The sequence below is a fragment of the Strigops habroptila genome, chromosome 2 (genome assembly GCF_004027225.2).
Source record: "Strigops habroptila isolate Jane chromosome 2, bStrHab1.2.pri, whole genome shotgun sequence".
NCBI classification, from domain to species: Eukaryota; Metazoa; Chordata; class Aves; order Psittaciformes; family Psittacidae; genus Strigops; species Strigops habroptila.
The window spans coordinates 1,564,425-1,579,195 of record NC_044278.2 but is presented as its reverse complement, the minus strand read 5'-3'; the positions used below and the strand labels follow the sequence as shown (position 1 = coordinate 1,579,195).

General features: G+C 38.5%; 1 protein-coding gene across 11 annotated transcripts in view; it reads left to right on the top strand.

The window, feature by feature from the left end:
* The window catches only part of ROBO1 (roundabout guidance receptor 1), a 709,821-nt gene that overhangs the window by 584,441 nt on the left and 110,609 nt on the right, over positions 1-14,771 (top strand). For all 11 annotated transcript variants that reach the window (XM_030471685.2, XM_030471686.2, XM_030471690.2 and 8 more), the window contains one exon: positions 14,048-14,205. In XM_030471685.2, coding sequence (XP_030327545.1) covers positions 14,048-14,205 — 158 coding nt within the window. The remainder of the gene's footprint in view (positions 1-14,047; positions 14,206-14,771) is intronic.

Below are 14,771 nucleotides of genomic sequence, written 5' to 3'. Positions count from 1 at the left end.
TTTTATTCTATCATAAACAAGACATGTGCATGCTAGTACATCACATTTCTTTGGAAACCTGAGAAAAAAGGTATTTTGAAGGAGTATCTGGACAGTATAGGAATATGTGTATATATACATACATAAAAATGTACAAATGTGTTCATTGTAACAGTTTCCAACCTCCTTATATGCTAAACATTAAAAGAAAAAACCAACCAAACAACACAACAAATCCCCAAACCAAACAAAACCCTCCAATATCCTTGAACATATTTCATAAATGGAAAAAGCTGTTTTGAATCCCTGGTACCTCATGGTGAGCTGGATCGTCTTCCTGTGTACCAGGCCGTAGTGACTTTGGGTTCAGCTGTTGAGTTCTGAGTAAGATTGAACATGGTCCCTGGAGTATAACCACAGATAGCATAAAGCAGTGCTGAATATAACTCATGTAATTGTACCTCCCCACTCTTATGTAAGGAAGTAATAGAGGAGGCAGCTCCCATTCTGTAAAAGTGATGATTGATTTGCTTTGTTGTTGGGGTTTTTTGTGTGTTTTGGGGTTCTTTTAACCTAAACACCATACTTGTACTTTAGCAAGACTGAAGACCCTTTTCCCTGCTTTTGATGTTTATAGGGAGAACTGACAGGTCAACGACTGAAGAAAACTTTTAAGCATATCTTAAACTTCCTCTTGGTCCAGAAATTCTGGGACATGCTTAGGTACTTTTCTAACTCGGGATTCAATATTTCTCTTTTATTTTTCTATTGATGGAAATAATGGAACTGGTAAAAGGTATGAATTTTCATGGTGAAGAGCAGAAGGTTCCTCTTTTTGACTTTAAAACTTCTACTTGTCTCCAAATTAGTCACCTTTTGTTTATATTCTTACAACAGAAGTTGTTTAACATAGTAAGAGTTTTCTGGATTGCTGTTTAGGTCATACTTCTACTTGTGCACATGCCACTCTTCATAATTTTCTTTCCAGCACTGTTGCTTGATGCATGAGAAATAAAAATCCCTTTATGATGAAATTTTCTTACTAGTTTCTCTTGAATTTCCGTATTTTTCCTACTGTATCTTAAATCAACTTGTAGGGTAGTTTGGACCTGTGTTACAGGAAAATGTAAAGCTTGCAGAGGGTAAGAAGATTTGAATGTAACAAAATAGCAAGTACAGTGAGTTAACATGATGAAAGATAGTAACACCTAACCATGAAATCACATACCTTTTTCATATCTGCTCCTCCCCCTGCCCCCGCTTTCTTTTTATTTGCAGGGTAATCTGGCTGATATTTGAATGAAATTGTAAGAGTTATAAAGATTATTTATCATTTCTGAAATTTTCCCATTTTACCTGTGCAAGGTATTTGCCTTTGATAGTGCGTTTGCAGTGCTTTCTCTCTGTAAAGCTTGTTACGACAGTGCCTGAGCTTTCATCATTTCTCTATAGTGGGTTATATCTAAATAATAGTAATTCCCTTGCATACTATGCAATTAGCCTTGCTAGGTGATATTGGATCTGCAGATTCAGTTTCAAAGGAAAGGTTAAGACACCATGAGTACCTTTTTCCTTTGAAGTACGCTGTTGAGACTTCATCTGGGGATGAAAGGGTATGGGCTTCTAGGGCAGTGGGGGCTAAAGGAAGAATGCCCATCTCAAATATGGGCAAATCAGCTTGTTTCCATCTCTCTGCAAATAGTGCCCTATGAAACACTGACCCTTCAAACAGCTGAAGTGTTAATCAGATAGATGTTAATGGGTATAGCAGGTTCAGTGTCCAATCACACCATAGGGAAAAAAAACCCAATCCCTTCTGGGTGGAAAATAAAAATCATATAAAATATACATGTGCGTAATAGGATTTCCTTGATATTTATTGCTTGTTATCAGCAGTGCTAAGCTAAGTGTATTGCCACATGGAAAGTATCTTTTTAATTATCCATCTGTTTTTCCCTTACCTTTTATTATTCTGTCTGAATTGGTGGTTCTGTGTGCTTCAAATGGTATGTAGATTAATTTCAGTTCTGGAAGTCTTAAATTATTTATACTGTTTGGGAATAATGTGCATTTCCATTGTTTACAGCTCTGGTGTTTCTGATTATGTAGCATCAGTCTTGTTTTGCTGAGAGTGTCCTCTGCTGATTAAATCTCTAGATAGTTTGATAATGGCCTATATCCAAATGTGTTATATAGAAATCCCAGTTGTTTCCATGAACCTTGACAGAATTTAGTGAGGTATTTGTTACTGGGGTTTTAGATGAATATGTATAGAGTTACCATTTTGCTCTTTAAAAAATTTTCCTCTGAGAGATCAGATAGTTTTGTCTGTTGTATAGTTCTAAATGTTAAAATAACAAAGGCTGCATAGATATTATTCACATAGACTCACAGTGAAAACAGAAGTTTGAAACAATAATGGCAGTAAATACTGGTGGCACTACTTACTCCTGTTCAGTGGTAAAAGCACTCACTTTTTTTCCCCTGCTTACTATTACATTCTTAAGGGTTCCCATTTTAGACCAGGTGCATTGATTCAATGGATTTGTGGATATATGATACTATTATTTCTATGGCTTTAGTAAGGACACAATAGATATACTCCTTCCCCCCAACAAATCCAAAATATACAAATATATTTCAACGTTTAGCTGTAGCACATGTGTATTGCACTACACATGTGCTACAGACTGTATTACGTAGTTTTGGTACTACGTAATACACTCTATGTATTTCAATTCTGAAACAAGTATCTAATTGCTCTAAAGTGAAAAAGAAACATGGCAAAGGAAACCAGTATGCACCTTACAGTTCACATAAACATTAGAACAGTCTACTGTTTAAAAGCATTTTCTGCATCAAGCAAGTGTAGTACCTCAGTCTGAAAGTTCAGGAAAGCTTCCGGGTAATCACTTGTCATGGCAAGCTCCTGAAAGATGCCCATTGTTTTCATTCAAGCGCATAAGCAAGAATAAAGCACTTTCTTTAGCAAAAATAATTTCTCGTTTTGCTTTAGTTTCTCCTATACGAATAAACATGGTGACTTTGAAGATTCTTATTTATTAGCTTGTATTTTCTTGTTTCTGACAAGAAAAGGCTTGTATCATCTTTCTGTTAGCCCTCTTGCTCCTGGTTAGTTTTGTAATCACTAGCCAAAATCTAATAAATGGATACGTAGACTAAAGAAAACCAGTAATACGAACTTAAAATCTATGTGTTCTTTATAAGATTGTTACAGTGGATATTAATATGGATTTTTTTTTTTTATTATATCAGATGTTCTTACTACTGCTGTATGTATGTTATGTCCACAGCAAGTAGTTGCAAGTAGGACCAACTAATAGAAGTGTATTTATAGAGGGAAGTAGTTGGCCTGAGAAACAGTTTCCACACTGTGCATGTTTCACGAGGACTTCAGTTTCGTCTGTTGCCCGAACTTCCATTACAAACTGGTGTTCATCTTCGGGTCTAGTTCCATCCATCCCCCTCCAACTAACCAGTTTTTGCATTCCAAGCCCCATCCCAAGATATAAATCAAAGCCATGTTGGTGAAGATTTGGATATTTCCTTCACAGCGTGGTCCTGACCCAGACAGCATTTTACTCTGTTTGGAATAAACTGAAGGGAAGCAAGAGAACCCAAAATTATATTTTCAATTTCTTTAGCTATACCTTGTGTATTTACTAGAGTCCCATATAAATATGCAGTTCAGAAACCTGACAAATAAATTTCAATTCTCATGTGCTTGATGCAGCTTCTCTCTAAACTAACTACGTAGGGTGAGAAAACAAGTCGGAATTGTTCCTGGCTGTAGGCTGCTGAAACCGACATTGGCTGATACTAAAGACACTAATAGTAGTGAGTAACAGTGAATAACCTCCACAGTACCATTCACCAGAAAGTTTTAAAGTGTCTAACAATGAAGATAAGCAGCACCAAACCAGCTGGGGGTTTTAGTTACTAGAAGGTCCTGTAACAGTAAAATGTATTCTCACAGTATATCAGGAAAAGATGCATAAGGATTTTGGCAATCCAGGTAGTGTTTTGAGGTTGGGTTTGTTTTTTCTCCCTTAACTCAGTTGTTTCTGAATGAATTATTAGAAGATAGCAGTAGCTTTTATCTTGCAAATTCACTGACTTCTCAGTATCCTCTTTACCAAAATTAGTTGCAATGTGTTTGCTTTTTAAAATTGTCCTGAAAATGTATGACTTTTATTTTCATGCATCAACTGATAATCTAGATCATGTCTTATTTTATGCATGAGCATACAGAAAAGAACAAGTCTGCTGAACGAACTTGAAAATTTAATTCGATTTAGAGTTCATAAAGAAACAGAAGAATCCTGGTATCACACAATAGCACATTTGTTTTTCCTCTCTATAACAATTCTTAATGGAAATTTAGGAGTCTTGGGGTTTACCAGGAAGTTAACCTATATGGGCTGCTTAGGACTGATAAGAATTGAATTAACAGAGTTGATAGGTCTATGTAGAGTGTATCATGGTACCCCACGGTTCAGGTGTGTAATGGCAGGGAAAATTGAGCACAGGTATTTCTGCTAACGGTACCTCAGCTTGTATGGAATCAAGAAGTGTAGTCTCTTGAATTTTGTCCAAAATGAAGTTTCATCATTAAGAGTTAGAAATAGCAAAAACAGAGGGGGGAAAGCCAACAGTCACATTACTAAAATTCCATGTTACAATTTCTTTACCGCTGTTTCCTGTGAAGGTTTTAAGGAGTTACACTGTACTGCACTGCCTCACAGGGTGTAAAACAAAGGGGAAAGCAACATTTCCACAAAATGCATTTACCACCTTGATCCTTTAGACTTTCAGAGCCATTTCCATTAGGTTGGTTTGTTTTGTCTAGAATAGATTTATACGTTCCTTTTTCAAACAGCCTAAGCTACTGTTAGAGTCATCCACTTTCCTCCTCCTTGGTGGTGAGTGCGGATGCCTTGTCTCGCATGCTGTGAAGTCCCTACCAGCCCATGGTGCCTCACAGCATTACAAAGTTGGGCAGCGATGGGTGCCAGCATCTCTGTTGTAGCTGTTATTAAAGATGGTATCTTTAGCTGCAACACTGAAGTTCCGCAACTTACTGTTCAGTGTGTATTAAAATATTAATGAAAACACAGGGTTGAAAACAATAAATGTGACCCAATATAAAAGGAAGCATTTAATCAAAATTAAAATCTTCAGTAATGAAATCTGGCTGGCTTTACGCGCATTTGTGTTCATGCTGAGCATCGCCCTCCGTTTCCTTTTGTTAATTCTGAATCAGACTGCTGGCTGCTGTTTTACCACATGGGATGATCCAAAACTTCATGCACTCCTTCCTGCCAGCAATAAGGCAGACTCTGCTAATAGGCAATGTTTCTCTGATTTTTACTCAGTAGCACTTATTACACATTAAATACTAACATATTGATCAGTTGGCACGTTGCCTTTGACTATCTCATAGGGATTAAAGCCAGAATAAGAGTCCAAATGCAGAAGCACTTTTCTGCATGATTTTGTCGTCTTGCCATTTATGATAGTGTATAAATCTCTGAGAGTTGCAGTTCAGTGTTCCAGCTTGGTGAATTGGGTAATGTCCATTTGCTTACAAACCCATTTTTTATTGTCGTCACTATTAAACTTCGCTACTTTTTTTGTAATGCTCCATATAGAATTTTTCAATATTTGAAGCCTTTAGATGGTTGTCTAAATGAAGAGCTGTCATTGTCAATCATGAAGACATCTGTCTAGGTATTTTTCAAATTCTGAACAATAAAAAACATGAGTGTATGATATTGCACTATGCCTCTTTATACTAAGAAAGCAGAATGATTCATATCTTAGAATATGCCTAAAATAGAACAAACGGTTGCCTCTACCGTTTGGGATCTAACTCAAAGCAGTGAATTGAATTAGATGAAGACTATATTTCTCTATGACCTCTGTATAAGGCTGTCTGCCATTTTCCCGAGAGGTGGTTCCCTGGAATGTTTTCTAAAACCAGCAAAAATAGTTTGAAACGTATGTGATACATGGCATAAATGTAATCTGGAGCAATCTGTTGTCAGTTTATACTTTGTTTTAGGAGGTAAAGAAACAAGGCAACATGAACACAAGAATGATATATTCATGCATTTGAACATGCAGAGTATGGTTAACCAAAGAGCCACCATCTCACTTGGGTATGTCCTTCTGCATAGCAGTCTGGAGAGATGGGAAAAGCTGGTGGAGCTTTGTGGTCTGTAGTTCTCTTCAAGAGAATAAAATTGTATATAATAACAACGGAACAATAGAACAGAATAAAAGTGTATGTAACCGCTCAGCAACATTTTTGAGCATTGTGGATTTGCTGTAGTGTCTGACACCAACAGATGCTGTTCTTAGCTGTGCTGTTATTTAGAATTAGCCACTCAGCCGTATGAAATGCCTGCATCTTGCACCTTCTGACTGGTGTTTCAGGCTTGACCTCAGATGTAATGGGGAAATACCATTTTTCAGAATATTAAAGTTGTGGTTTAGCTGTTTGAGTGTGATAATGATACTGTATACTCTCTGATATTAAAATGTCATATTTTTCAGCCACTTTAACACCATAATGGGGATTTTTTTCATGGAAAGAGAGTCCTGTCAAAGACCACTTATAGTAGTGGTACAGTTACAACATGCTAAATTTGAATGCTAAGCAGAAGGACATGGCTAAAATTATTGCCTTGAGGCAGGACCTTAGCAAAACAGTAGCATAGTGCATGCACAAATTTAGGGCTATGCATAGTGCAGAAACATTGTTATTGCAGGAGTGTGAACCTTCATTTCTTTGAAAATGTCTCTTCTGATAAGTTTTTGGCTTCTCCAGAGTGAAAGGATGACTGTAAGCAATTGTACGTTGGCCATTTAAGTCTTTCCTGTACTAGAGAAACAGTGCTGCCACAGTTTCATTGGCAAGTCTATGGAATAGCTGTATCTTCTCTTTTAACAACAGAAGGTAAGACAAATGAAGTTCCTTCAGGTTTGGCCTACTGAGGGGTTTTCCAGTTTAGAAAATATGGGAAGAGAGTCAGTTTTTCACATCTCAAGCCAGCGTAGCTTGCTATTTGGCAGCAAGACCTTTTCAATCAATTGCAGTCTGGCTCCATTTGCCGGTGCCGTATATCTTAGCTCTAAGCTCTCATTGAGAATTGGCTACATGTTTGCTTCTGTCCTTCCTATCTGCATTTCTTCCTTTGATTTTCTCCCTGGAATCCTGAGTTACAGGACACTGGTGTTTCTGGGTTGGTTTGTGTCTTTCTTTCTTAAAAGGGAAAACCATTCTGCTCATGAAATAGCGTTTGAGTAAGTAGTTAAGGAAAATGCTGGCATTTTGATGAAGTGTCTTCTCGCCTTGTCTCTTTCACTGTTTGGTCCTTATCGCTGTTTTGTCATTTCAGGTACCTCTTTATGCTTTAATTTGGAGGGCTAACACAAGGTCTCACTGCAGCATCTTAATCTGATTCTTCTCTCTATTACAATTTGCTTTGAAGGAAGGCTAGTACAGCTAACAGTTCATTGCAAACTGGACATCAGAACCTTGACATGGAGTGTACAGCAAAAAAAACCCCTCTATTTACAGAGCCCACCCAAATCCTTCATTGAAGGATGCAAACCCTTCTTTGCCTGATTAGGGAAAAATAATTCATGATATTCCAAAGGTGCAGTTCTTCACTGAGCTTTGTCTGAAACCCCTTGGTTTGTGTCCGTAAGTTTGGAAATCTGCTGCAATAATCACACTAAAAATGTTGTCTGTAATGAAGTATGACTCAATTAACTCCGAAACTCTAAAATGAAATGGACAATAAAAGAATAATAATAGTAATAAAAAATAAAATAAGTATAAATATTTAGGACAAGTGAAGGAGAACTGTCTCTGCAGTGTGTAGAAATGAATCTACTCTTCTAGGAGGTAAATTCTGACTTACAGGTAGTAAATGCCTTGTCCTAGACCATGATATAGGGAAGATGTTGACAGGGATCACGTTTTGTACACAGTCAATCAAATTAATAATTAGGTCCCTTCTCCTTATCTATTTTCAATCAACTTAAGGGGTACTTTGAGGCCTGAGGCATCACAGATCCTTCAGGGTGTAATTAGGTTTCCCAGTGTGCAGTGTGCTCTCTTAGGCCTGTCAGTTACCCTTCTCACAGGAGTTAAAATCACTCTTTATGTGACTTATCAGATTTGGTTGTTTAATTGATTACCAATTCATTGTCTAATTCATTGACACTTTCCACATGTGGAAATACTGTTACGGGATGACAGCTAGCTATGTTGTCCAGTAAGATTCCTGGAAATACTTAAAGCCCGAATCTTCAGCTAGTGAAATAAAATCAGACTGATTGTGAGTGGTATTCATAAATTACCCATAAATTATCGTCAGCAACTTTCAGTCAGGGGTTTTCACAGCCTTTTTCTGGTACCTGCTCCTTAAGCATGCATTTCTTTCTATTAACAATTGTGAGTTTCTTAATGACACTATTTTAACATCTTCATATGCATTCAGTATGTTTATTGCCAAATGCCTCAACATTGAACTGCTTTTGCAGTGTAGCATATTCAGTCATAGTCATCAGCACCGTTTAAAAGATGTGATGCAGTAGGTGCAGTGCTCCTTGATTTCTTCCTACATTAAATGGATTAGAAGCATGCAGGCCTTGTATTTGGTAATGTTTATTGCTGACTATAATAGGGAATGACACTTTTCTCCAGAGAAGGTAACTATTGACCTTCGGTAGGTATCAAGATCCCAGTCTGGTGGTGCAGTATAAAAAGCAATCGATCAAAAACCTTACTCTTTGGAGAGACTACATTTTAAAACATCTTAAAGGTTACAGTAATTGGGGCAGTACATTTTAACATTTTAGAAGTGTGATCTGATTTCACTGCTGCCAGTTCATACATCTAATTGCTGCTGTTTCATACAGCGTTTTTATTTAACTCTATTTCAGCTAGTCATGGATTGTATCTTGTTTCTGTTCATGAGCACTAAAACAAAGCTGTGTTTCTTTGTTGCTTTGACTACTAGTGCTCTTTACTGGTGTCATCAGCTAGGCGGTACTAATACGAAGTTACACAGGTTCATAACATCAACTTAACACCCCTCCCTGACATCTTTAATGTGTTTGCATTCTTACAGCAGAATGTGGTACCAGATTCAGTAAAATATTTATCAGATCTGCATGTTTGATGAGAAATAGGCAATTTCCCATTGCAAGGAATCCTGCGTTACTGTGGTGGGTAGTAGTAACACTTTGAACTGATTTAGCATGAAGTGTCTAGAATAGACATGTAACCAAAATGTTCAGATTTCCTTATTTCTAGTTCTCAAATGATGCCACCTGTTAAGGCATGATACCCATAATGTGTGAAGGTAACTAGTGTGTTCCTTACAAATTCATTCTTCTCACCTGTTCACTAGTGCTTCCTGGTTGGTTTCTTTCTTCTTGTGTTTTCTTTATTGTCTTTGAACTAGATCACAGTTACTTAATGAAATACCTACAGTATGTATATGCAAAAACCCCTGCCCACGTACCTCCCATTTCACCCAGTAATGAATCCCTACTCTTTTTCATAGTAGCCAAACAAGAACTTAAGGAAAAAAACACCAGTTGTTGCATTTCCTAAAGCACTGTTTAAGGTTTACACAAAAAATGCTGTCTCTACTTACAGAATCATAGAATGGTTGGGGCTGGAAAGGACCTTAAGATCACTTAGATCCAGCCTCCCTGCCTTGAGCAGGGATGCCTCACACTAGACCATGTCACCCAAGACTGTCCAACCTGGCCTTGAACACCGCCAGGGATGGAGCGTTTGCCACTTCTTTGGACAACTTGTTCCAGTGCCTCAGCACCCTCACAGTAAAGAACTTCTTTGTTTTATCGAACCTGAACTTCCCCTGTTTCAGTTTAAACCCATTCCCCCTTGTCCTATCGCTGCAGTCCCTGATGAAGAGTCCCTCTCCAGCATCCTTGTAGATCCCCTTCAGACACTGGGAGGCTGCTATGAGGTCTCCACGCAGCCTTCTCTTCTCCAGGCTGAACAGCCCCATCTTTCTCAGCCTGTCTTATGTTAAGCCTGTGTTACTTATGTTGCTTGTCAATAAAAATTTATCCGCAAGTGATTGCTAGTTCCCTTCTGCTCTGGGAAAGATTCTCTGGGGAGACTGCAGTTTTGTTGCTTGAATAGTACATGTTATTAAATAGTTGTAAGAGTAGATGACTTCTAAGGAGAATTATGAAAGTTGCTTTTGAACCTGATTGGTTCAGCAAGCATAGCATAAAAGTGTTTTCAGCACAAACACAGGAGTTCAGAGTTCACACAGCAAGACCTTGGTGTTGTCCTAGCTGTGCAGTGACAGTTACGATTATTATTCATTGTATTTCAGAGAATATTAGAGTAAAATGTTAGAAAACCTTATCCACTGTATGTCAGAAAGGGGGGGAGGGCGCGGAAGAGGATTATATCTAGGAAGATTCTACTATGAATTTGTTAAAAAAAGAAGAAAAGGCACCCATCCTCTTTATCTATCTATTTCCCTTCCAGCTGCATATATGTAGAAGGAGGTGCATGTAGTGAAATTTGACCCTTTGGTGACTGAAAGCTCATGCTGTACTGGATTATAAAGTGTACTTCTAATATATCTTCAAAAAGAAATGTATTCTCAATTTACAGTGAGCCTTGACTATGAAGGACAGAAAAGAAAAGATAATTTTATGTTTTCTTTCCAGTAAGGGAAGAAAATTTAAAATTTATAACTTCATGCAAGATTGCCAGGGCCTGAGGCAAAAAACCAGAGCATGTATCTACTTTACAGCTGCAAAAATAATTACATGATAACTATCTGTGGAGTAATCTCTAATGGATTACATTTTGTTAGCATTTCGTTATGTAATGTCAGAGACAAAGTAATTCATAGTAAATGGGAAAAAAATACTTGTTTTGATGTATCTATGGCCTGGACCTTTGATGTCCTCCGAAAGCATTTCTATTAAGCATTGGTTCATTTGTGAAGTGTCTTGGTTTACAGACAGGGTACGGTGCTTGTAAAGCTAATATAAGACTTAAGGAGTATAGAAATTACTGAGGTAATTTCTTTTTATTGTGAAACTACTGGACTTCGTAGTTGCTTCAAAGATGTTAAAAGCCATCCCAGGTGCTATCTATCTGATAGGCTTTCCTCTTAGATTTACAAAGGCTTTCAGACTTGAAAAGCTCTTACGGTCTGTTAAGATCAGTTCCATTGATTTTTTTATTTTATTTTTCTTTTGAAACTTAAGGGCACTTCTTTTTATATATCTCTTAATTTCATTCAAGTGATACAATCTTCAGCAGTAATAAGAGGCTTCTTACTCATGTTCAAAACACCCCTTTAATTGTGTTCCAGTAGAACTGAGGTGTAGCAAATAACCTCTTCTGCACTTTCATGTGCTGTTGGCACTGGGAGCTGGGTATATGGGGGTTTTTAGCATCTCGGTGCAACTTCTCTTTCTTCTTTTATATTCTTTAGTTTGGAAAAGTGATAAAAAGAAGTAATAATATGACCAGTGACTCCAAGCCAGATCACGTCCCTGTTAAAGTAAATAGAAAAAATTATTTGACTTAAGCAGAAGTAGTGTCAACCTAGGCACATATGCAATCTGTTTTACTGTATCTGGATGGCTCGAGGGTTACTTGGGAACACAAGAAGTTGCATCTGCTTATTGATGCCATATTCAGTATAAGTGGAGGTTTTCAGTGTATGTGAGAAAAGTATATATATACCTTTGTCCCCGAGTAGGGCACTCATTAGCCCTCAGACCATTTAAAAGGTCTTAACAGGATGAAAGACCTTACAGATAGGAATGCTTTGGTGGCAGTCGGTAAGCACAGCCACATTCCTTAACATCTAACAGTATATCACACCTCACTTGGAAGTGGCATTGACAACCAAACCAGTATTGAGTAGTGAATGTCCATATGTCTGTGGTCCATGGCTTGGGGGATATATTTTTTGCTGCAGATTCTTTTTAATGTTTACTGTTGACATGAGATTGTTGCAGGTAGGAAGAGTGACAGATAGCCTTGAGAGTCCTATGGTTGTAATGTAATTTTCCATTACTGTGTCCTTTGTTCAGTGTGGACGGAGTAATAGCAGTGGAGAGGACTAGAATGTTATATTTGTTATCATTTGAGTTATTTATTTTTAGGTTAAACCTTATGCCACTTGCTTGTCAAGACTTACTTAGGAATGACATTATTCTGTTAAACTCTGCCCCTGTGTAGTGCTCTGCTGAGCACAGTGTGATGTCTCTCCTCTCCCAAAAAGAAAAATAATCACACAGCTATTGATAAAATTCATGTGGGTGATTGGAGGAAACTAGATTTTCCTAGGCCTGAGCTGGGCCAAGTGATGAGAAAGAACAAATTCTAGTAACGAAGCTGCAATAGAAATGTTTCTTTCTATGAAAAAGTAGTAAAATTGACTTCCAAATGGAGGATCTGCTCCAGCTAAGGGATGACTCCCTCAAATCAGGAAAGATTTTTATTGGGGTATTTTTTTCTTGAAAAAGACCCAGCCAAATCATAAAGATGAGTTTGGCAAAGGCTGCACAAATGTTTGGTGTCCTGTAATACCATCAAAAAACTGGGAAGTTTAGTTTGTTTGTTCATTTTTGCCATAAATTCAGGGATGGGTGCAATTCATATGGCCAGTGGCCAACCTTTAACCATAAGTCTTCGAGTTACTGGCAAGCTGACCTTGTGTCTCAGAGAAGGAGGAGCACTCTTTGCCATGCTTCTCCCCAGGTGACATTCTACCTGAGCAGAAGACATTGTGCCTTCTTCAGCTGCAAAAGGAATCACAGAATGGTTTGGGTTGAAGGGACCTTAAAGCTCATCCAGTTCCAATCCCTGCCACAGGCAGGGACACCTTCCACTAGAGCAGGTTGCTCCAAGCCCTGTCCAACCTCCAATGCCTTACCACCCTCACAGTAAAGAATTTCTTTATCATATCTGATCTAAATCTACCCTCTTTTAGTTTAAAGCCACTACCCCTTGTCGTGTCACTGCATTCCCTTGTGAAAAGTCCCTCTCCAGATTTCTTGTAGGTGCCCTTGAAGTACTAAAAGTCTGGTTTAAGGTCTCCTCAGAACCTTCTCTTCTCCAGGCCGAACAACCCCAACCACACTTCCCAAGCCTCTCAACGTCCCTCTGGACAGCATCCCTTCCCTGCAGCATGTCAACTGCGCCACACAGCTTGGTGTCATCAGCAAACTTGCTGAGGGTGCACTTAATCCCACTGTCCATGTCACTGACAAAAATGTTGAACAGGATCCCAACACTGACCCCTGAGGGACACCACTTGTTACTGGTCTCTGCTTGGACATCAAGCTGTTGACCATAAGTCTTTGAGTGCAACTATCCAGCCAATTCCTTATCCACCAAGTGGCCCATCCATCAAATCACGTCTCTCCAATTTAGAGACAAGAATGTCATGCAGAACTGGTCAAATGCCTTGCACAAGTCCAGGTAGATGACGTCAGTCGCTCTTCTCTTATCCACCGATGCTGTAACTCCACTGTAGAAGGCCACCAAATTTGTCAGGCACTATTTGCCCTTAGTGAAGCCAAGTTGGCTGTCATCAGTCAACCCATTATTGTCCATGTGCCTTAGCATAGTTTCCAGGAGGATCTGCTCCATGATCTTGCCAGGCACAGAGGTGAGACTGACTGCTGTGCTCACATACTAGGCAGACATGCGAAGCACTACTAGTGAGACAACTCTTGTGTGCAGACATTCCTATGTCTGTGTCAGCCTTTCATCTCTGCCAGTGCTAGTCACCTGGCTTGCATGTTGGAAGTTAAATATGAGTTGTACATGGGTTTTCTGTGTTACTGTGTGGAAGTACCACGCACCATCCACAGATGCCAAATGAAATTCATTGACTGAATTTTTCTTCAATATAAAGTATAATGACAACAGGAACCAAAACAAAACACTGTGCTGTGCTTTTGGTATATAGCTGGGTAATTTTTTACTTAATTTTCTTTATTCTTTCAGTTCTACGGGATGACTTCAGACAAAATCCATCAGATGTAATGGTAGCCGTGGGTGAACCTGCAGTGATGGAATGTCAGCCCCCAAGAGGTCACCCAGAACCCACTATATCATGGAAAAAAGATGGGACCCCTCTAGATGACAAAGATGAGAGAATCACAGTAAGTATAAAAAGGTTTTCAAACAATGCAAAAATCAACTAATTAAAACTACTAGTTTTAAGCATAGAGGCATCCAGCCATGCTGTACTTTATAGGATCTGTCCTTCCCTTGCCTTGGAGGTAAGGCTAGTTTGCATTTAGCTTGGGATGCATCCTGTGGTCTCATACTACTTCATTGCAGGGTATGAATTTGTTTGTTAGAGAGGACAATACAAAGCCTGTGTTCTTCTCTTTCTCAGAGGAATTAGAAACTTGTAGCAACGAAATTCATTATATTTGTCACTGTCCTATAATTTTCTTGCCTTTTATCCACCTACAAATTTCTGCAACCTATAATAGCTGCCGCCTTTGGTTGGAAAGAGGAACTACTAGTAGTCTAGGTGCTGAGACCACCTTTTGTAATTCTTTTGAAAAGAAGCCATACAGAAAAGCTGTGCATTGCATTAGAAACAATAATGCTTTTGGGATATAGTCACATTTCTTTAGAGAGGTGATAGCTTGCCCTGCCCTCTCAAATTAAGCTGTTTTCTTATTAGAGGTGTTGTCATACGTATTTGTATCTGCAG